At 34.4% G+C, this 24,559-nt stretch overlaps 1 protein-coding gene across 5 annotated transcripts in view; it reads left to right on the forward strand.

Annotated features, from left to right (window-relative positions):
- Positions 1–24,559, forward strand: part of CSMD3 (CUB and Sushi multiple domains 3) — a 637,009-nt gene that overhangs the window by 589,758 nt on the left and 22,692 nt on the right. For 4 of the 5 annotated variants that reach the window (XM_065830155.2, XM_071803848.1, XM_071803849.1 and 1 more), the window contains 7 exons: positions 2,784–2,966; positions 4,583–4,759; positions 7,075–7,254; positions 11,041–11,214; positions 14,361–14,534; positions 14,787–14,860; positions 24,321–24,432. In XM_065830155.2, the coding sequence (XP_065686227.1) occupies positions 2,784–2,966; positions 4,583–4,759; positions 7,075–7,254; positions 11,041–11,214; positions 14,361–14,534; positions 14,787–14,860; positions 24,321–24,432 (1,074 nt within the window). The remainder of the gene's footprint in view (positions 1–2,783; positions 2,967–4,582; positions 4,760–7,074; positions 7,255–11,040; positions 11,215–14,360; positions 14,535–14,786; positions 14,861–24,320; positions 24,433–24,559) is intronic. The other variant, XM_071803847.1, reaches the window with a different exon arrangement.

Genomic DNA, 24,559 nt, shown 5'->3' on the forward strand with positions numbered 1-24,559 from the left:
CAATAGAAATATGTTCTGTTATGATATCATTGATTATATCACTGTCACTTCATGATGTGATTAGTCATTTAGCAAACTAATTTCTGTAACCTTCAATCAAAACCTGGTGGGTAACCTCCCTAAGATTAAAATAATAATAATTCCCAGTAATAACTAGGCTTTAAGAAAAAACTTATTATTTCATTTGCAAGAGAGATATGCAATTTCTACTTGGCACAGCAAAAAGCCTGTTTTCATTTTTTCCATCATATAATTATTTAGGCATAATGCCAAGAGACTTGCTGAAAACTGAGCTGTTATTGCAGACACTTTACAAGTACAGAATAATTTATAGGCCCAGCCCCAAATTCTTCTTGGTCCAGATGAATAATACTGGAAAATGAAAGATAAAGACTCAAAAAAGAAAAAAACGAAACAAAACACAAAGAAAAACAAACAAACAAACAAAGAAACAACAACAACAACAAAAAACCCCAACCAACCAAATGAAAAAAACAAACAAAACTTGATGTAGGACATTTTAAAACTATTTTAAAAATATGTAGCAAACTATTTTCAAACTAAAGGGTTGTTGTCACCTAACTGTCTTGGACATGGAGTATTTTGAAAGATTATAAAATTATTTTACTTACTATAATTTGAAACTATTTACAATTTCTGTTTAAATAGGGCTGCTTTACTGATCTGTGTCACATAACAAAATGGATAAACAGAGAAGAACCTGAACTTTTGAGTCTATGATTTTGAACCACACAGTCAGATAGCTCTTATACTTACTTGAGTTGATTTATTATTTCTGAACGCATCAAAATACATAGGACCACGTGCTTTTTGCACATACATTCTATGAAAGTTCACAGTGGAATAAGCATGGCTACAATAGTTTGCTTGATTATTCTCAAATTAAAGGTGTTAGTTTAAGCTGAGTTAATTTAAGTAATCATAAAATTGGCTTCTGAAATAGTAAGGGTGGTTCACAGTCTACTCTGTCAGATGCTTCATCATGGCGTTGGATAGGATTGGTTCTCTTTTGCTATTCCAAACAAGGTTCCACCCATATCTATGACTCTCCAGATGTGCCTTCAGATTGAGATTCTATGGCTACATTATTTTTTCAAACAAGCCTTTACAAGTTCTGCAGATCAGCTCCTGTAAGTTAGCTATATTGTTTTTTAGTGAATTTGTAGGGAAAGAAAAAAATAATGACCTATGTGAAATGAAATTAAAAATAGTAAACATGACCTACAAAACTACAGGTTGGTACATGAACTGCCCTAACAAGTGACAAAAATATGGTCAGCTTCTTGGACGTATAGGACTAAATGAAGTATTTGCTAATACACCATAATTCTCAAAGCAAAGCAACCTAGTTCTACTCTTATTTCTTTCACTATTCAGTACTGTACATGCTTTTGTTAGTAAAGAGGTGTGTCCAACCAACAGTGTCACTCCAGCAGTGTAGTTTACACACACACACTGCCAACCAAGGCAAGGGGAGCTCTCTTTTTCCCTTCATCTACAACTCCAAGGTCCTAACTTCCCACAGAACCCCTAGATAGTGAGTTTGTCACTTTTAGTCTTCTGGGTAATTGAAGCAGGCGACTTTGTTTACTACTTCTATGTAAGACCCACTCTTATTACTGCTATGTAAGCTTAGATAAAGACCAGAAAATATAGCGATTCTACAGAAACCGTTCTTTACATGATTTGTACAGATATTTTAATATAATCTGTCTCTAATATGAAACTTTAATATGAGGTTCTTCAGTAGTTAAATTAAAGCTTTCTAGCTAATTCTTAAAATAATTCTTCTTTATTTACATTAGTGTAACTAAGTACAAAATAATGCAAGTATGCTCTCAAAAATATGAAGATGTTTGAGTTACTTTTTGCATAGAAGAACTAAGCTGTCCTGGACAAAAACCTGAATGGTGCAGCTCCAAGAATTCTACAATTCAAATATTCTGTATTGAAACTTAGTAATACAATATACCTTAATCTCTTATTACATAGAAAGCTAACTTCAACACCTTTAAAAACACAAAACAGCAGATCCTAAGTACATATTAAAAGATTTAAACAACTGACCTGCTGTGCAAATACAATGTTACCTAGAAGTTCCTAAAATTTCTCACCACAAATGAAGATTTTGATGTAGAATCTCAGAGATAATTGTTGTTATTATCATTATTGTTGTTGTTATTATATTTTAACATTGATATAAAACAGATAGTAGAAAACATTAACTCTCTATCTTGGAATTTGCTTAAACATTTCTAGCTGAGGAAGATTTTAGCTTTCAGACAGTCTTGAAATGAACTTTCAACATTTCTAAAAATCGGGGAAATGCTTCATGCAAGATGTACTTAAAATTGTTGACTAGAGCTTTCATTCAATAACAAAATTTTTACAACTCTAATGATATCATAAAACCTTGACTTCACTCAGAATTTCTGATATTAAAAGAAAGATGACCAGTGTTTTGTGTCTTTCTTTTTGTTTCTCTATTCTTCTTTGATGATTCTGTTACCAAAATTTAGCATGACCTAAGGGGAATCTTTTGATAAGTTTGACTTCTGTTCTGTACTTATATAAAATAAGTAAAAATAAATTATTTGAGAATCAAGCAATTTTGTAATTACAGGTATTCACACCCACCAGGATATATGCTTATTTCTAAAAATATGAATATAAATTTATTTATAAATACCTAGAAGCGTATTTTTTAAATGCAGCATCATAAGATTTCATATTTATTCTAATCTTTGCACTCTAAATTCTAGGTGATACAGCTGGTTCTTGTGGTGACCCAGGTATCCCAGGTCATGGATCTAGAGAAGAAAACAATTTTAAAATTAAAAGCACGGTACATTTCAGCTGTGATGTTGGGTATATCCTCCATGGCTCAGAAGAAAGAACATGTATGGCAAATGGAAGTTGGACAGGAAAGCAACCTGAGTGTAAAGGTAAATCACAGAAGATGCACTCTTTGCTTGAACAGTCTTGCTAAAAATGTTACTCAGAAAAACAATTCTACTTTGTTAGTTTTGTGTTGTGAGCTGTATATAGTTGGTTTTGGACTTACTTTTTTTTTTTTTTTTTTCCTAAGAAGTTGTTTGAAATAAGTTCCTGGCACCTATGAAGCTGAAAGTTTTCAAAATTTTGAGAAAAAATAAATATACTGAAGGACTGTTTTCTGCTCGGTCTAATGTCAGCATCAACTGTATGTGTCATCCAGTACAAAAAAAAAAAACTAAGCAGGAAACTAGACCAGTCCTCTAAAATTCAATTTTTGCTGATTTTTCCCTTAAAAAAAATCACTATCACCTGATCTTTAATTACAAGGATTGTACATCTGAATTTTAGAGAAAGGAGCTGAGTTTTAAGGAAAATGTGAATGTCAGGATTTAATTAGCTACATCTGTATCATAAATGATTTGCTTAAAAAAAATTATTTACTAATACTGTTGACGTTATTATTTTTGTTTTTCAACCAAAAATGAAATGCTGCAACAATTTTTATTTTTTTTTAAATCACTTTAGAAATTTCAGGCTAGATGTATTATCATAAAAGAAAATTCTAACAAGATTTTTGTTGAGAATCATTTACTACCTTAATTATCTTGATTCAAAAATAGGAAATAATACCCAACAGACTCTTCTTCAAAGAAAAGTTTTTTTGAAAACCAGGAAATAATTTGAGAACCCGTACTCTCATTATCCACTTTATTACTGTTGACTGCATTATCTGTATGAAATAGTGATCTAATTTTAAATACTTATTTCACAAGCTGGTTTTGTAATATCCTTTCTGCTGATCCTGACAGAACCATAAATGTATATATGTATTTTTATGTTGGTATCTAAAGGTATATGCTTAACCCAACTGAACTTTCTGCTGTTTTTCTTTGATCTTACAGAAATGAATTACACCTTTTGTACTTTAAGAAACTTCCGTTGTTATTTTTCCCCTTAAAAATCCATTGAAATGATGAATTGGGTTCACAGATACTTGCATGGGTGTGTTTAATACGCACACAGGTATATTGCTGTAGTTAAGGTCATATAGGTTAGATGTATCTATGTAATCACATAAGAAAGACACATTCAAATTCCAAGTTGAGCATTGAAGCACTGGGAAACATCAGGCTTAAACCTCCCTATGAAACAGGATTTTGACTCTATCCGGTGCTTTGAATTAGGTAGGGAACATACTTTGGTGATGCTATAAATGTATACATACAACAGAGTCAAATTAAATCCACAGTGATGATTGTAGATCAGGCATTTTCTTGGGAGTTTGTCTTTACAGCTAAAATAGATTTCCTTTAATGCAGGTTTTAAAGGTGATTTTGTAGGCCGTGTTTCCCTACATACAAAAAGATAAAAACAAATAATTCATGCAAACAGCTATTTACTGTAGAACATGCCTTACCAGTAGGTGGTGAAACTTACATTTTTCAGGATAACAGCACAGATTTCTACCACATAACACAGCTAGCAGCAAGTTTGTCCTTAGACATTACTATTTAAAAAATTAACCTTACTACATTTGAAAGTTATTTCACGTTTTGTTTTATAGCTGTGCAGTGTGGTAACCCAGGAACAACCGCTAATGGAAAAGTATTTCGTATTGATGGAACTACTTTCTCTAACTCGGTAATTTATTCATGCATGGAAGGATACATACTTTCTGGATCATCTGTAAGACAATGCACTGCCAATGGAACATGGTCTGGATCCTTGCCAAACTGCACAAGTAAGACCAACCTCTAAGGAATAGACTTTGTTTATTGTCTGAAAGACAATAAAATGGAATATGGAAGCTGGATGTGATTAAAGTCTTCAGCGTTATCTTGCACTGCTTCATGCATAATTTCGTACATTAAATACTTTTAAAAAATGTAGTGCTACAAGAAGATTAATATATTTTTCTTTTTAATGACAGGCACAGTATAGTAAATTGTATAGACTGCTGTTACAGTTTAAGGGATTTGTATAGTTACATGATCTACCTACTTCAATTCTTTACTAGCATCTGTTTTTAATCGTGTTTATATTTTATAATATGTCGCACCTTTTTCCTTGCTGCTCTTAACCCACCTCTATGAACTGTTCTAATGTTACATCACAGTATTATGAAGAACTATTCTTGTTCTCCCCGAAGTCTTTTTTTTTTCATACCATATTTTTTTTTTCCTCTAGTAAGATAGACACTAGTAAGTACAAAAGGGCAAAAAACACATGAAAGAAATCAGGATTTTTTTTCTTTTTCTTTGAAATATAGTTGAAAAATTAATGGTAAGAAGGTAGGAATTTTGAGAAGGTAGAACAATCTAAAGATCCGCTCTTACTGTTAAAGTGTCAGTACAGGGGAAGGTTACAATATTTACAGTAAGAGTGCAATATTCTTCATACAGGAAAATCTAAAGAGATGAAACAAGGATCAGGGCAAAAAAAGATAAAGGAATGAGAATTATGTTGCAACCTAGTCAAAACAATAGTATATCTGGAAAAATACAAAGGATTATTTTATTGAATTTGCAACATTAAGGAGAGTAAATGGAATATGTCAAATAGAGAAAGGTAGAACATGTATTTTAATATACTCATGTAACTAAGAGAAACAGTTTTGTCTTTCACAGCTCTGTATTTTTTAAGAATGACAAAGAAAAATCTGTGACTTTTGAAGTTTAAAACAAAATTAATTTATCATGTTATCTTATTTAAAATAAAATAGGCTGATCTCAAATTTTCTTTGTCAGTGTCCTACCTACCTTTAGGCTAACCCCCTGGTGTGTTTTCTCTTCTGTATCTGTAGACAGCAATTGTGTGGACATTTTTTATTTTTTTTTTAATAATTTATACATGCAGGTTAATTAGTATCTGCTCACTCAGACTATGATAAACTGTAGAACAGTTGTACTCTATGCCTTGAATTTTCAACTCCCCAGTTATTTAAATCAAGGGACCTGGCCAGAATATGTTACAAACATGTAGTCATGGGTTTTCTCATCTTTGAAACCAGGATACAGAGACAGTGCCATTCATTTCACTCATGCTTTGGCATTGAGTTGTAAGTGGCCAGGAAGTGCTTTCTGCCCAGGAAATTGCCTCCCACAATTTCTTAGAAGTAATAACAATACTATAGGACAATTGTTTGCTATAAGACAAACTGTAAAACACATGGGGGATTTATTTTGTATGAAATAGAATTTTTCCTGATGTTATTATTTCTGATTATTTCTGAAAAATAACAGTTTTTTGTCGTTGTCACTAGGGTTCTCAAGATCTCTTACTCTGAAAACTGTTCTAGAAATCAATAGATTCAATTGACTAGATCTGACAGAAACTTACCTATTTTAATATTATTCTCAGATTGTAATAATATAACTCTTTACTAACTCCTTTTGAATATTGAATCTCCTTAGTAGATTAAATTATCTCCTGACACTAGAAGTCACAAGAGGTTTTACAACCATTTCCACTCACTAAAGTACTATAGGCCTAATATTGTCATAAGCTGTATCCCATGTTTTGGTATTGCCTGAATGTTCTCAACTGCTCGTGTGCGTATTAACCACATGAGCACGTACAAAGTGGTAGCCTTTTGGAGACAGATACCTTGAGTTTTCCAGATACTGTTTTCTTTCAGGATGTACCAATGGAAAAGTAAACTAGACAACAGATATCTGTTTCTTCAGAAACAAAACTCTGAACTGATAGGAAAATTTCAGTGTATCAAACTGTGGTAGAGACATGTGGATTGTTTCTTGAGTTTTTTTATTTTATAATCTTGACATTTTATTGTTCAATATTGTACAGTCTATTACTTCTACTCTTAAACAGGGGCATTGATATTCTCCAAATGTATCTGTTATACAACTCCATATGCTGTGTTTGTCGGCTAATTCAGATGGCTTATATGCTAATCTTGTCTTGATGGAGATAAGGTTTATGAAACTTCTCCCTTTTTCCCCTATAACTTCCTATTTTTGCCCTAGGTTTTTCCTCTCACATATAAATAATTCACATTTAGGTTTTAAAACTTATTCCTCAACCATTCACTTGCAGTTATCAGTTGTGGAGATCCAGGAGTCCCAGCCAATGGCATGAGATATGGTGATGATTATGTTGTTGGACAAAATGTTACTTATATGTGCCAACCTGGATATACAATGGAACCAAATAGCTCCTTAATTCGCACTTGTACTAGCAATGGCACCTGGAGTGGAATAATCCCAACATGTAAAGGTACAACATTTATTTTCATTGTCAACTATTTCTTCTGTGGCATTTATATCCACTGTTTATTGTAATGACAGCCAAATATTTCCACATAAATCAAAATTTACTGTTTTTATGAATACACTGAATTGATTTTTTGGCTTCACAAACACTGGCTTCATCTTTTGCTTCTTTTCCCTTTTATTTTTCATACCAGCCCAGTATGTTGAACAGTTTTTTGTTGCTTTATAGAACATTTTATTACTTTGCTGCTAAACTGAACTAGGCATGATGAAATTATGGTTTAGATTTGTTTGCTTCTTTGTTAAGGTTAGTACGTCATACCAAAAATGACCTTATGTATGTCCCTGTCAACTCAAGCACATGATAGTCACCTTTGGGAAAGGTCTGCATATATACAACCAAACTTTGTCAAAGGCAGAATGTTATGGGTTACCCAATCCGTAATACTATGATTTTTCTCTGATCCCTCCTTCATTAGGCATACACGTTTAGCATTACTGTACGGTATTGACATAATCAGCAAAAAGACTAAATCATTCTAGCAAATTTCCTAACAAACACTTTTATGCTTCATGTTATTTTCTGCACTGTGAAAAAATGAAAGGCTTAGTCTCAAGATCTTCCTTTCTTCTCTTTGATCACCTTCCTGATATTTCTGTTTTATTGGAATTTTTAATGCTCTCTGTTGAAATTTTAACAGCAAAAAATCTGAAATGTACTAAAAGACCACCTTATCTCTGTCACCAAAACAATTTTCTCTGAGAAACTTGCTTGCTAAACCCTAAAACAGCTCTCTGGAGTTATTTTTCTCACTCTTCCTGATACCACACGTGTAGAGAAGCAGCATTACCATTTTCTTGTTTTCTTTCTGATTCATACTAAGTATATCTGATCTCTGTTCTTTTAAAATTAGTTGGTTAAGTTTATACTTACTTTTTGCTCATCCATCTTCCTTCTTTTTTATTTTTGGGAAGTATGGTTACATATCTGGTCAGCAGTTCTCATTTTCTTCCCCTGCATTCATTCATCAAAAAACATCAAATAATTTTCAGATCTCCACTCCATTTGCAATTGCTTTCCTTACTATGTATAATCCTCCCAGTATCTTACGAAGTTCAGTTTAATTCTAATTCATCTTTGATAATGCTGTTTTTGCAAGTTATTTTCACAACATATTCTTGAGGATGTCAGACTTCGAGATGCTCTTAATGATTTACTTTTTTTTTCTATTTGTATTCTGTTTCTATTTGTGTAGAGGCTCTTAGCCATCCTCATCTTCAATTACAAAACTCATTTTAAGAACAGAACAGCCACACTGGTCTTATTGGCCAAGAGTCTGTCTGTCTCCAAGAGCAGCTGCAAATGAACAGCTAGAAGATTATAAGACAATTAAGTATTTATGACATAGTCTCCCAGCCTCAAATTTTGAAGGACTACAGGGCACCTAACTGGGAGAAGGAGATCTAACCCTGATTGATTCAAACAGAACCATACAAAGAAAGAGTTAGGCTGTCAATTTTGGTCTTGAGCTTTTGAAACTTTCTGGTTTTAGGTCACACATATTTACCGATTGTATAAAAACTAAATAATAATCATATGCAGAATATCTAATGTTCTCAGAATTTTGTTACACTCCACACAGATTTGTGTGAATGCACTAGGTAAGTTAAAAACTCCCATTTCTTTGACTGTGTAATTAAAAGTAATATATAATATGCAGTTGTGTGTTTTAAATGTACAACAACTGGTTACTACTGTCAGGAGGAAATGCCAGCGTCCTCTGGTACCATTTAGTTAAAATAATTGGAAAATGAACTAGGCAGAAGAGGGATGCATAGTTGTCACAGTGCCATTGAAACAGAAGATATAAATAATTCTCTGGCTTTGCCTTGTTGGAAAAGGATGAATATTCATCTGCGGTTAAATATTCAAGTATTCAAACATTGTCTTTTCTGCAGACTTCCATTTGTAATATACTTTCAGTCCTTAAACAGAGAAATATTGCTGTACATATTTATAGTTAAATCTCTGACCAAAATATTTAGATGGGCATTCTGCCTTTTTGCTGAGTATTGTTCTGATATTCTGATTTTCTGATTCTAAAATTCTGATATTACACCTGCTTTCATGCTACTTCTTCTGTCTCCTTTCCTAATTAGTGACTAGTGTTTTTTCCTCTGATGTTCAGCTCGGAAGTAAAAAGATACAGATCTTTTTTGAAAGGACTAATCATGAAGTTCTTGGAGAATACAAACAGACTTTAGCTGCTGAAAATACTTACATTGACTTATTAAAGTATCATGAAAGTGGGGCAAAAGCTACTATGTCCTTTTTTGGGTTGTTTGTTTAGTGTATTTTTTAAGCTATGAACCAGAGTAAGAGAAATAGAAAGAAAAAAGAATAGGGTCTTAGAATTTAGTTTTGGTTTACAAATTGGTAAGGTATTATTTGATAGTAGTACTACTTTCATCCAGCATTCTCAAACAGCCATGAACGATACTGCAGCACATTTAGTGGTGTAAATAGCTGAGATTCTCTCATTAAAGTGTATTACAAGAATGGAGAAATGGTACATAGTGAACCTTCTGCAGATCACATTCAAGTACACAGCACTCCTGATCCAGTGCCTCTGACTTGTTTTGAGTCTGCAAGATGACAGCTGTCTAAACAGAAGTTTGAAGGTTATGAGTGCATCTTTTCTTGTCCTCTGTTCTTATGATCTATGTTTTCTGCTTTATTTTCAGTCACCACTTCTTCTCGTTTACCCCAACTGTCTCCACTAAAATAAATGATACTAGTTGCATTTGCTTCATTTCTCTTTTGCTAATACAGTTTCTGCCAACCTTTCTTTTTTTACCCCTTTTTCTCTTTCTCATTCATTCTACTAACTTTGGCCTGAGTTTTCTCCTTTCTGTTTTCGATTCAGATTTTTTTTTTCCCTTAACTTCTTTTATAGCTTTTTTTTCCTTCAGTTCTCAATTTTTAATTGCCTATTACTATGCCATTGTCCAGTGAATAGCACTTTTTATCTTCATCATCACAGTTATGTCTGTTTATTTCTACTGTCTTCCTGTGGTGTTTTTCAGTCCTCTTTCCTACAGCTGAGTAGAAGATGTTTCTGTTTCTTTCCTGGGAGGCCTGGAAATGAGAAACTATACTAAAATACTTCTTGTTGGCCTTCTTAGAGGTAGCAACACTGACAACTTCAAGATGTTACAAATCTTTAAATTTTCTTTGTCTAGCTAGAAGCTAGATGCTTTTTGGTGACGACCTATTAATGAATAGGTTACCTCACTGTGGTACTTAGAAACAGGTTTTCAAGTAACATTTTGGAGAAATCATCCTGGAGTTTAACCCCTGGGCAGTAAAATCTAGCAAATGCCTAAGCTGGTTAACAGGAAGAAAGTATTCGACTATTATCACAGTAACTAAAGATAATTATACTCTCTGTTGTCAAACAGACAAAAAAATAATTTTGTAGTGTACTATGAATAAATGTTGCATACTTCGTAGTTTCCATAATAATTTTTAGGTAGTCTTCCTATTTGATTTCATAGAGCTGCCTGTTTTATTTAAGACACTTCATCAATCAGCCAATCTCTCCTAAGTGGAGGAAATCAGAAGTACTAACTTCAGGGAATGTAGCAAGAATACAGTGAGGAAGATAGCATGTCCTGACTACATTGTCCTCTAAAAAAGGTGAAATTAGCACATATGGTTCTTCTAGTAATTGGGTACACTAGGGATATCTACAGCAGCTGGGCCTAATTATTTTGAATATTATTGCAGCTGTTACCTGCCCAACTCCTCCGCAGATCTCTAATGGAAGACTGGAAGGAACAAACCTGGACTGGGGATTTAGCATTAGTTATGTCTGCTCTCCAGGATATGAACTCTCTTTTCCTGCTGTTTTAACTTGTGTTGGGAATGGAACATGGAGTGGTGAAGTACCTCAGTGCTTGCGTAAGCATTTACTTTATGCTTCTGTATTTCTTTAACCAACTATATTGCTCTTTTTCCTCTTTAAAGTTTTCATATTTTTTTTTTCTTTCCTCCCCCTAGTCCCTCTCCTATCAGTGGCTCAGTTCATTTCAAACCTGGGACAAACACAATCTTTCTATATTTTCCAGAACTGTAACATAATTTGTAGATTGAGGAAGACATAGGAATATCTGTAGATCCTTTATGAGCATACAGAAAGCCTTAAACACAAACACAAAAAATATTGCAGAGAATGCATACAAAGCATCCATGGCAAAACAAGATTGAGAGGTGGTGTCTTATTTTCAGATCCAGCTACATATAGAATAGGGGAGGTTTCATTATAATCTCTTTTATTTGCTCATTACTCATCCTATTCTTTTCTCTGATATCAGAGCCTTTTTTTGTTGGTAATATTGACTAGGCCCCAGGGTGATTCCTGATTCTGAGAGATATTGATTGCACTGAATAAAAAAGTTCTATATTTATTTGTAAAATATCTATACCACTGAAACTATGTGATGGTCTTGAGCAAGGAGTCTAATTGAAAGAGGATGATTTCATCTTTGTGGCTTTATAGTTTCTGAAGTTTGAGATTGCTAGGTATCTGAGCTTGCCAAATGGCTTGGTAATGTTGCAAAACTCAGTTCCCTATTCTTTTACTATTTTCTACATTGTTCATCTCTGTCTTTCAAAAGTGTTCTCTGTTTTGGCTATATTCTACCACTATGAAAGCATATCATATAGGTGATAGTTTCTTTTCTTCTTTTTCATGATGATATCTTCATATCATCAACAATAGTTGCTGATTGCTGCTGAAACAGTATGTGCCATAGCTGGAACATGGTGAAAGACACTTCTTCTGGAAGAAAAAAAACAACAAAAAGTGTATTGTTCAAGTTCTCTAGATGGAGCTCTTCTAGAGTCCACTATATTATGAACATCAAAGGCTGTGTAAAATTATTTTATGATTTTTTCTTGATTGAACTATTGTGTCTTTACATTCACTTTTGAATATCATAAGTTATTCATCATCTTTTAGGTTAAAATATTCAATACTACAATATGCTGTGACAAAGGGGCTCCACCTTTAAACTTTTTAAAAGGTATAGTTAGCACAAAATGCAGCTGCCTGGGAATTAAAGGCTGTTTCATCCAGAGATTGCATTAACTGAATGTTGTTGATGGGCAATGGTTACTCATTGCCTTGCAAGAAAAAACAATTGGCAGCCAGTGCTTGTCAAAGAGCTTAGACTGGCTGCCATCTGGCAGAAATGAGAGGGAGCTGGTGAAAGTCATTTTCAATGAACAATTGTTAAGCAGTTCTTAACATCAGAAATTTAGTTTCCAGATTGGTTCCATAGAGCCTGTAGCTGAAGACATGCAAGGTATAGTTATAACATTGAATAATTATTCAGAATGGAATATAGTCACATCTTCGAGTGTTTGTAATCTATGACACAGTAAATTTGTCTGCTTAATTATTCATATAGTAATTTCAGTAAAAGACTGCTGTTTTTATAAGCTTGGCAATATATGATTAAAAAAAAAAAAAAATAGGTCTAAGCCTGAAAGTTCCAAACTACAGATATAACTTGTTAATCAGTTAATGTCTTTGAAGAATGAGACTTACCTCACAGCCCCAGTGATCCTACATGGTCCTGTCGCTGTCAAAGGCTCTCAGAGTCCACAGGAAAATATTTTCATTGGGAGTGGGAGCACTCACAGAACCTCCAGTTTGCTGAAGCCATGAAACCATGATCTGTCAATCAGACAATGAAGTTCACTGTGTGGCACTATTCCCAATTCATGTATCTTTTCAGAATTTGGCCTATAATTCTGCAGACAGTCCCATTCCTCTTAAAGCCATTAAACAGTGTACATTTCTGGTATGTATAGATTACTTCCTTTTTCTTCAATAACTTGTGTGTGCATGGATTTCCCATACAGTCAGTGTCTGCAGGAAGAGGAAGAGGGCAAAAGCATTTCATGTGAGCAGGTCCTTTGGGAAGCTTATGGCATAGGTGATGAAGATCAAGATCTTAGAAATGTATTTTGAAGGTGGTTGTTTTATGAAAAGTTATTTAAATGTTGTTTGTAGAAGATAAAGATAGAGCAGAAAATTCCACTGTTGCTACAACATGTCTTAGAAATATGTGATTGCAAACATCTGTGTTAGTGTTTTCTTTTTTGGGGGTATATTACAGCATTTTGTGTTTAATAAGAAATTAGACTCTACAATATTGGAATTCATGGTTTGTCAGGGAATAATGTGTCTGATGGCATAGGGTTTACCACAGCTGATTGAATTTCTTGAATCATTTTTTCAAAATCCTGCTTCTGACAGTAATCAATACTATGTACTGCAGAATAAGGCCAGTAAATTTGTCAGCAGTGCATTTGCTTAGTTATGCTATGCTATAGAAATAAGGACTCTTTAGGAAATAGATATAAAGTAAGAAGATAAATTTAAGAATATGTTCTCATTAGCCAAATTCATCCCACCTAACACCAGTTTATTAGTGTTTGACTTGTAGATTGCTGCTGAAATACCTTTACTGTGTATTATATTTTTTGTTAACTGTACTGTCAAGTCTTCTACTTCCATACATACCAAATGTTATCTTTCAGTAAACAATGAGGAAGCAAGAATGTATGATTCCTAAAATATGTCTGAAAAATCCTTTAATCATACAAAAAATTTTGAGCACTGGCTAGGTAGCAGAAAGCAGGAGAAGACAGGAGATTGACATGAAGGTTTGGTACACTCTCTGCTGCCTATAGGAGGATTTGCAGATTTATGTGGTTTGGGACAGTGGTGAACTGTGGATATTTGGGCCTTAATAAACTATGTTTTATAACCTTGAGTGTCATTTTCAAGCTACAGTCCAAGCCCACAATGTAGGTATTCTGAACAGCTAGCAAAGCTACTGCAAACTGAAGCAGACTAAATATTGCCTATAATCTATTCTCTCTTGGAATTCCTATTAAATGTTTCTGTATTTGACTTGTATTTAAGAAAACAAATATAACATTCAGAGTAACTGCTTCACAGAGTTCAGGTAAATGTTACTTTTGTGTATTTTAATAAATGACATATTCCACTTCTATCATATCTTTTCTCACAGCAAAATTTTGTGGTGATCCTGGAGTACCTGCTCAAGGGAAAAGAGAAGGCAAAAGCTTCATCTATCAGTCAGAAGTGTCTTTCAGCTGCAATCCTCCTTTTATTTTGGTTGGCTCCAGCACCAGGATTTGCCAAGCAGATGGCATGTGGAGTGGTTCTTCTCCTCGATGCATAGGTAAGGTTACACACATATTGTTGAAATTTATTGAAACACTTATTATTCCTTTTCCGGCTAAGTTAATCTAGGAGTTTTCAGCTATTTTGAATTATCCTGGTGGTGTTCTATACTCTCTGAGAATCAAGTCACTTTATATTTGTTTCTCTCATTGGCTTATTGCATTTTGTTGAAGAAGTTTGATTTTGTGGTACAATCATTTATTGCATTAAAATACTGTAATTTGTTTTGTCTTTATTGTATTTTTATAAGAACCTACTCGTACAGCATGTGAAAATCCAGGAGTCCCAAGGCACGGGTCACAAAACAACACATTTGGCTATCAGGTAGAATATACTTTTTAAAATGTTCTTTTAATTAACTTGCATATTAGAATATTTTTATACTACCTCAAAGTCTAGAAAGTTCTGATTTGAGGTCCAGAAACTGTTTACAATATGAAAGAGCTGCCTGCTGGAGTGTTGCTGTGTTTTCTTATTTCTAACTCTTGGATTACATGGGCCTTATTTCCCTATTAACAATGTGCTACCTGAAACCCTGGTGATGGAGTTCTGCTTGATTTCACCTTGAAAGGGTTCAATATCTCCACATCAATATATAAGAATTCCCTATGGTTTATCAAGTAGTTTTTTTCTCCTTAAAAGTAATAAACTGCTAGTGTGGACATACTGTAAAAAACTGTGGCTTTGTTTGTTTCTGTTTTCTGTGTTGGTTTTTTTGTGTGGTGTGTTTTTTTTTTTTTTTTGTTTGTGTTTGTTTTTGTTTTTGTTTTTTTCCCTGAGAACAATTCTGTTGTTACATTTAGAAAATATGTGACCATAAAAGAATGACAGGGTCACAGAGGATGGCAAGCACCTCTGGAGTGCCTCTAGACCAATCCCTGCTTCTCAAAGCAAGGTCAGCTACAGCAGGTTGATCAGGGCTGTGTTCAGGTGGTTTTGAGTATTTCCAGGGATGGAGACTCCACAGCCTCTCTGGGAAACCTGTTCCGAGTTTGATCATCCTTACAGTGGAAATATTTTTTCTTATTCCTAAACAGAATTTCTGTGTTTCTATTTGTGCCTATTGCCTCTTGTGCTGTCACTGGGTGCCACTGAAAAATAGTTTCTCTCTATTGCCTTTCCTGCCCCCAGTAAGTTTTAATACACACTAATAACATTTCCCTTGAACTTTTCTTTTGCAGTCTGACCAATCTCAGCTCTTTCAACCACTTCTTGTATTCCAGATGCTCTAGTCTCTTAATCACCTTTGTGGCCAATCACTGGACTTAGTACAGTCTGTCCCTTTCTCTCTTGCACTGGTGAGCCAGCACTGGGCCCAGCTCCCACTTGTTTCTCACTACTGCTGAGCAGAGGGGAAAAATCACCATCCTCAACCTGCTGGCAATTCTCTACCTGCTACAGGCCAAGAGGATGTTGGTCAGCTTTTCTACAAGGGAGTGTTCTGGCAAATGGTGTTTGCATATGCTTCTGTTAGAAGCAGAATTGTGAAATTGAAAATGCTTCTGAATTTCTGATCTTCTGAATCACACAAAACACTGATGTCAGTGAGATGTTTTCATGAGTGAATGCTGTACAGATGCAAAAAAGTGCCCTAAAATTTGCTAGAAGTCTGATAAGGCAGCTGGAAACAAGCTAAAAAAGCATATAAACTATCATGCTACATCTGTATTTGGTGCCAGGGCTGAAAGCTCAAGACATGTGAAGAGGACTAGGCAGAAGACTAAGCTAGCAGCTCCCAGGTTGTATGTGATGCCTATCTAAGAGTAGGAGTTAAATAAAAACTGCAGATTCCCAGAAATGCAAGAAGGGGTTGTTTGAAATTTTAACAGATTTACAACATTAAATTAGTTTTTAAATTCAAAGATAGTAGCTAATGACTTTTAGAGTTTCAGGGCCAAAAATTTATTTGGTTTGTCATTTTGGTGGCCTTTATGCAGTACTCCTTGTGCTTAGTGATTGTGTTAGCAACCTTTGGGTTTTCAGATTCTGCTAGATTGTAATCATATGTGAGTGGTAATACAATTATCTAGGGTTTCTCCAGAGAATGAAGTGTGGTTTCACGGCAAGAAAGAATATACAAGGGCAGTCCTTGAGCTATCTTCCTTTGGGTATGGTATAGCATTAGGCTAGAGAGCAAGTCTTTATTCACCTGTGTAAGAAATGAATGATTGCAAAGACCATTTTCTACAATTTCATTGTCACAGTTTCTCTGGCATATTAATGAGTTTTCTGTCACTGAAGAACCTAATGTGGACTTTTCTCATTTGTCATGTAGTTGTTGTAGTTGTGAATGAAAGTATCACTCACAGCTCACACGGAACTGTCAAAATACCAAGCAAAATGTCAACTGATAAATAATTTTTAAAATAAGTATAGCTGCTGGCAGAATTTACAGCCTTGATCCTACAGATGTAAGGTTAGTGCCTAGCAGACTTAAACTGTGTGAGCTATTGTCTCCTTACCTAGCAAGCAGCTTATCCTCACGCTCATACAGAGAATTTGGTTTCACACAGTAACTAAATGTCTGCCTTCAACTTCTGGTTACTCCAAATATGATGGCTTAGTTAATAGGGAACAGGGCAGGACTATCATTCATACAGATGAAGCTAAGTTTAGCTCTTTATTAGGTGAAAATGACAGTGGAAATAATCAGTTCTAGACAAGTTACTGTCTGTAGATCCTGGAAATAAATATTACATTGCTGTACATCCAATAATGTTATGGCTTCTTTAAACCATGAACATATTATAAATCAGTTTATATTATGCTATAATTAACATCCTGAATGAATGGGATAACAGTGACTTTTATTTCTATCTGTAGCAGAAAAGTAAAGAATTATTCCAAGTTATGCCAGAATACTGAAGATGAGATGGCTTTGATTTTTTTTTTTTTTTTTTTTTTGTCTGATAGATCTCTTGCCTACCATTTGAAAAAATAGTCCTAAAGAGCTTATGCAAAATTAAGGAAAATGTTTTGCAGTTGGAAAATGCATAACAAGGTGTTGTAACTGTTGAATACATAAGAAGATTTTCTGACTCAAACAAAAAAAAAAAACCAACCCAGTCTGGGTTAGTTGTTTTTTCTGGTATGTTTGTCTTTTTTTAATTTATTATTTTTAAATCTCTTTAATACTTCACATTTAAACTAATATTAATATGATCACCTAAGTGACTTAATTTTTAATATTAACATTTATGCCTCTGTCTCATAAAAAAATTCAAGATGTAGCCTGACACTAGAATTCAAGTCTTCACATCTGGAGCCCTGTTTTAAGTACTTTGCAACAAATGACAATACTTCCTCTTTTACCAGACTATATGACTGAGTGTCACTTGCCTTTCTCAATACTAATGTCAAGTTGTGAACTTCCACAGCACTGTATTTTTCTTCTTCTTGTTTCCCCCACTCTTGATTATCTGTTTTCCCATCTCATTGATTGCACTGAAAGTTCAGGCATATACAACATAATTCTAGGCTTGACTCAAAGGCTTATCAAAACCTAAACTCCTGGAACCTACACTAACAAAAGCACAAATATCACCATCTCACATTTGAATGAGTTTCAACTGTTAAATAGGAGCTGTGTTACAAAGAGGTAACAGATTTTTGCATGTATTTTATTGTTTGGTATTGATTTCAACATGCAGAAGTAGATCAGGTTCTTGTGTGTTCAAATAACATCAAAGTAACAGTGTAGTACTACTTCGATATCAGGCATGGCATGGAAATGAGTAGCATTACCTGCTTTAATTGTTATGAATACGTATTTGTAGAATGTTTACCTTTCATCTGAGTATTCTTGGTTTGACAGATCTACCTTAACAGTGTGCTACAATGAAGACAAAATATCTTCAGAACTTAGTGAATCTTGACTTCCTCTGTAATCTTGAAAATAAATTTCTCCTTCGAAAGAAACTGTGGTTTTGAAACATTTCTTCAGCTATGTTACTGGTAGCATAGAAAATTGCTTATAGCACTTTCACCATAAGCTACTGTAACACAAGAGACTACTGAATTGAAGAAACAGTTTAGAATGGCTTATATCAATCAGTCATATACGTAAGATTTATTACTTCTTATACTTTTCTAGCACATGTTTTTGTAGAAATTCAGCCGTTTTCTGCTACATTAAAACCTGAAGGGAGCCAAAAGGCAGTCTGAATTTAGAAAGTAAAATAGCCACGTTAAAATAGTAGCCCTGTGTTAGGTCTCAGGTTCTATTTTATGAAATTCCGTATGAAACTTGATCTACAGATGTGGAGAGCAACCTTGCAAATAACCTCCTTCTGTGAATGTAATATTTATAAAAGCATTAGTGTTGACTGATTTGTAGGATGAAATTCCAAAAGAAATGCTGTACTACCACAGTATAGCTGTCTCTATTAGCACAGTTGGGATCATCACTGCATCAATGAAAATGTAATTTAAGCCTTATCAGACCCCACGTAATTTTCCTGGTTCCTTCTGCTTCAGTCTAGTGTCAGTGGGGGGATGTTTGTGTCAGAACCTGGAGTGATTAACTGGCAGAAATGTGATTTTTTTTTTTTTTTTTTCTTTCCCCCAGTCTCTGTCATTCTTGATTTACCTGACCTGTAATTAAAAACACAGTTTTACACCACTCACTGCATCTCCACATTATATTTAAATCAAATGCACCTATATATAAGGTGCGCTTCACCTGTGTTAGATACTTGTTCTTTTTTACCCCTGAAACCTGATTCTGTTCAGGTCTGCATTTCTTTAAGAGACCATGGATAAGGTTGTTCACAGTAGTGGGGTCTCTAGTGCTGAACCTGTGTTACATCTCACAGAATCACAGAATGTTAGGGATTGGAAGGGACCTCGAAAGATCATCTAGTCCAATCCCCCTGCTGGAGCAGGAACGCCTAGATGAGGTTACACAGGAAGATGTCCAGGTGCGTTTTGAATGTCTCCAGAGTAAGAGACTCCACAGCTCCCCTGGGCAGCCTGTTCCAGTGTTCTGTTAATCTTACTGAGAAGAAGTTCCTTCTCAAATTGAAGTTCCAGTTCCAGTTTGAACCCATTACCCCTTGTCCTACCATTGGTTTCACAGAGAAGAGCCTGGCTCCATCCTCATGACACTCACCCTTTAAATATTTGTAAACATTAATGAGGTCACCCCTCAGTTTCCTCTTCTCCAAGCTAAAGAGACCCAGCTCCCTCAGCCTTTCCTCATAAGGGAGATGCTCCACTCCCTTAATCATCTTTGTTGTCCTGCGCTGGACTCTCTCCAGCAGTTCTCTGTCCTTCTGGAACTGAGAGTCCCAGAACTGGACACAATATTCCAGGTGTGGTCTCACCAGGGCAGAGTAGAGGGGAAGGAGGACCTCTCTCGGCTTACTAACCACCCCGCTTCTAATACACCCCAGGATACCATTGGCCTTTCTGGCCACAAGGGCACAGTGCTGGCTCATGGTCATCCTGCTGTCCACCAGGACCCCCAGGTCACTTTCACTTATGCTGCTATCTTATCTCTTATCATACCCACACCTGTACTCTTTTTCACAGTATCCTGTGCCTCCAGTTCTCAAGAACCTTTGCTATTGTTCCAGTGCCAGGCCTGTATTCTTCAATACCACATCACATTATTGGTAATTAGCTCATTCTGCACATAATAGCTTATTGTTACTATTGTGGATATAAAGCTGTGGTTCTACCATACAAAGATAAAGGAAGGCATAAAAATTAGTCATAGCCACCTGATCACACGAAAATTTGATGTTACAGCTAAACCAGGCATCTCAAGACACTTTCAGAAACAGGAAGCCTGGCAAGCCTCTACCCAGAGGTCTTCCAAACTCAATAACCTGCTACTAGTACTGACAATACTCTATTACTGAGCTACCAAACTACAGATACTAGCAAAGACTTAATGAGTTGTGTTTTCAATCACTTAAAACATGATACTAAAAATTAATGAAGAAAAAATAACTCATTCCTTTAACCCCTTGGTCCTTTGTTATTAATTGCTGGGAGTGGGGAAGCTTGTTAGATTATCTTCCTTTTCTTTGGTAAAGTTTAAGAAAAAATGGAATGTAGAGTAACTCAATAGAGAAATATTTTCATGCAAGGAATATAAGAAATAATAAAGATAATAATGTATTATTATTTTTATAATTATTAGACCTTATTATGTGATTATTTTGGTGAAAAAAATTCTCTCGGGTACTATCCTGTCCTTTACAAGTGGATGGGAGTTGGTACTTATGCGTTTTCTCCTCAGATTGGTACTTCTCCTTTTAAAAATACATGGTTTTCGGTTCTCAGCAAAAGGAAAATTTATTGTTGTTGATTCTGGGAATATCCAGCCCATAATGATATTATGGAAAAATCAGATGTGGAACAGAGATGATCAAGCTGTATAGAGGGATTTTATTTTTTTTTTTTTTTTTCCACGATTGTATGCAAACACTCTTGTATATAGAGTAGCTCTCCCCTAAAACCAGAAAGTCCAGTGAACAAAGATATTTCAGCTGTTTCACCAGTTCCCTCCAGTAGTGCTTCTTTCTAAGCTGTATAATTAAAAAAAAAAAAAAAAATCAAACAGATTAGAAGACCTCAAGACTGGGAATTTTTTAAGACCATAGACGGCTGTATTGTAGCGCCACCTGCTGCCTTTGGCACATCGATATTGCAAAATAGACTCCAAAAGTAATTTGCACATTACTTTTAAAAATTATTATTATTTTTATTAATTACATATCATTGTAGGTTTTGTTTTAGGGACAGAGAGCCTCATTCATTTATTAATGTATTAATTATTTTGAATAGCATGGCAGCACTTCTAAAAACTTGTTAATTACTTGGGCAACTGTTGTATTTTTTGTGATGCTCTTGGGACTTACATATATAAAGGTTGTATTTCCCTAACAAGGATAATACATGTGTCATCCACTTATTTCTTGAGGAAATAAGGAAAACAGTTTCACCAGCAGTTACTCTTTTCGCTAGAAATATTGGTATTGCAATAGCTCGTTGCAATATAAACAATGGTTTGTTTTCAGGTTTCTTGGGGGGGCGGGTTTTATATCTTTGGTGGTTTTGTTTGTTTGTTTGATTGTTTGTTTGTTTGTTTGAAATTCTGGAATGCTAGCAGCTCAGTCTGTCCACTTACTTGGCAACTTGAGCCATTTCCTTACCTCACTGTCCTACTTCTACTGCAAAATAACTGGATTGATACTTAGGCAACCAAGCTTCAGTGAAGCCATATGGTAAGGCAGAGCTGCAGCGAAGATGGGCACACAAGGGAAAAAAAAAAAAAAAGTGTATTTCTTGGTTCTTCTCTTTAGGTGAACACTTTTCCTTCAATTTATCTGTCCAGCAGAAGACTCAGTTCATAATTGAGAGTCATTAATACACAGCTAAAGAAGAGAGATAAATTACAGAAAGTTAATAAAAAATCACCTCCTTTCTTCTTCACTATTACCCATAGAGTCCTGTAAGTCTAAAGACTTTGTGGACTTGATTTCCAGCCCATTCAACTAAAAAAGTATGAACTTTCTGCTCAGACCATTCCTGATGAGTAGAATCACAATATATTGAACGTTGCTAAATATATATACTGATTTCTTTTTTTTTTTGGATGTATTCACTTTTTATTCCTCTAAAGAGATTCTGTACAGTTACAAATTTATTTTAGGTAATATCCTGCTAAAAAAGCAGGAGAAAATGCCAAGATCACAGTTATCTGATTAATTAAGTATTGCCCGTATTTAAGTGGTTTTGAGCTAATATATGAAAGATAATCACATTGTAAGAACTGTCAAACTCTGAAGATACTTTAAAAAAAAAAAAGATAATGTAACATATAAAATGTTAATTAAAAGTAAGTGAAGTAGTGTAGTTAAGCAGTTAAAACCATACAGTATCTATTTCTGGAGTTGCTGTTGAGTACTAGAGTTTGAATCTCTAACTTATTTACAGTTTAGAATGAGGCACCTGAGTGTAAGTGCCCAATTAACCTACTTACCTCATTGACTTCCCTGATGTCCAGGTACTCCACATCACAAAACACTTATACTTTTTCTTAAATGTTTTATATTCAGGAAGATCATAGAGTCAGCTTTGAAAGAATAATGTGGAAAGAAAATTGAATACCAATTCAGATATATATGAAGAAATTATATTTAACAGTTAAGCTGAGATTTTGTTTTGGTTGGATTTTTTTGTGGGAACAATTTTGAAATGGTCCTGGTTTTAAAAACAGCATCAAAGTATTGTCTTCCTTTATAGCTAAAGATTAAATAGGGCAGGTGTTACTTCCGTAGTTGTGAATGGATATTGCTTTGATAGAGGCAGATTACTGAAATTAACAAATCTTTCATAAGACTAGTACTTGTTTTAAAGTAATTTATTTGTGGTGATTGTTTTAGCTAAGATCTTTACTGCACAAAAAAAAGTACTTCTATTTCTGCTTGGTGAAACTTCTAAAACTTTTAGTTTTTTTGCACTTCATACTTACTTGTGAAAATGATTTAGTGTATTTTCTTCAAAAGCTTTTAAAAGTAATTACATAGTTCAGTGAGCACAGTAAAGAGGTAAAAAAGGAGAGTTCAATTTTAAATCATGTACTGTGTTGAAGAACTACTATTTGTAGTTCATAGGTTATTATTAAATTTCATTCTGATGAGAAGCTTGAGCTGAAATGGAATAGTACTATAAAGTTTCAAATGACCAGTTGTAACAGAGAAATGCTGTTTCCCAGGACTAAACTATTGAGGAATTAACTTTTTTCCTTTGAACATCAATTTGAATCAAGTGTTATACATTTATACAAAATAAGGAGAAGAAAAAACCAAATCAAACCAAGCAAACAAAAACCCAACCAAAACCAAACAGCAACACCAACCAACAAAAAAAAAGCAAACAAAACAAACCGCACAAACAAATCCATAAATGTGCTGTCACAGACAGTCCTGTTTTCAACTTCTTGATTAAACATTAGTTGATAAATACAGGTCACTGCAGAAGAGTGTATGTGATCTATGCACTTTAATATTTGAGTTAATGACACACTGCATGTAATAAACTACTCTCTGAGTGATATATTTGTAACATAATTTCTCTGCTTTTGATGGAAATGGAATTATTTGCATTTTCATCAATGTCACCAGGACTGGACATGCTGAACAAGTTATTCTATGTTATGTTTGTGCAGAAACTGTTATTGACTAAAGAAGTCTATTTTCATTTTTATGCAACACATACCCATAATAAGCATAATAATTAAAAATTAATCTCAGATGAATTGCTATTGTAAATTTTGATGTACCTGCATTCCGATTTCTATTATCTGTGTGGTATGAAGAACAATTCTTTTTTTAGCTCTTGTCATCAAAAAACATAATTAAAATAATATTATGGAGCATTATTGTTTCTGAAACATAAGACAAAGTTGTTAACCAGGTCTTGCATAATGTAATGAAAAATTTCTCATTATAATTTGTGAATTCATCCAGCATTCCACAAAAGGGGGATCTAGTTCAGGAAAGGTCCAGAAGAATATATTACACATTTAAGCTCTGTGACTTCTCTGGTTTGCTGCAAGATTGCCTGACTGGCTCCTCCTTGATCCAGAGCTAGAAAGTCACAATAAGCTTGGTTTCCAAACTTACAGTGCCCTAACTGTTCTGAGCCCAAGCCAATATATCAGAAAGACCACAGAAGACAAGGTTTAGATTGTCTTCCATGGAGGACTTCAAAAGAAAATATACTCATGTTTCCTCATAAAAATATTACTGTATTTTCTACTTTTCAACAGGTAGGAAATGTTGTTCAATTTCAATGTAAAAAAGGACATCTTTTGCATGGTTCAACAACAAGAACTTGCCTTCCTGATCTTACATGGAGTGGAATCCAGCCGGAATGTATACGTACGTAAATGATAGATTTTTTGATCTTTTTATATATATATATTTTGTTTTTTTTTTCTTTTTTTATCTAGACTAGGAACATTTTTATAAAGTTAACTTCATTGATATAGTTTTATTAACTTAGAGT

This window comes from Patagioenas fasciata, chromosome 2 (assembly GCF_037038585.1).
Source record: "Patagioenas fasciata isolate bPatFas1 chromosome 2, bPatFas1.hap1, whole genome shotgun sequence".
Lineage (NCBI taxonomy): Eukaryota > Metazoa > Chordata > Aves > Columbiformes > Columbidae > Patagioenas > Patagioenas fasciata.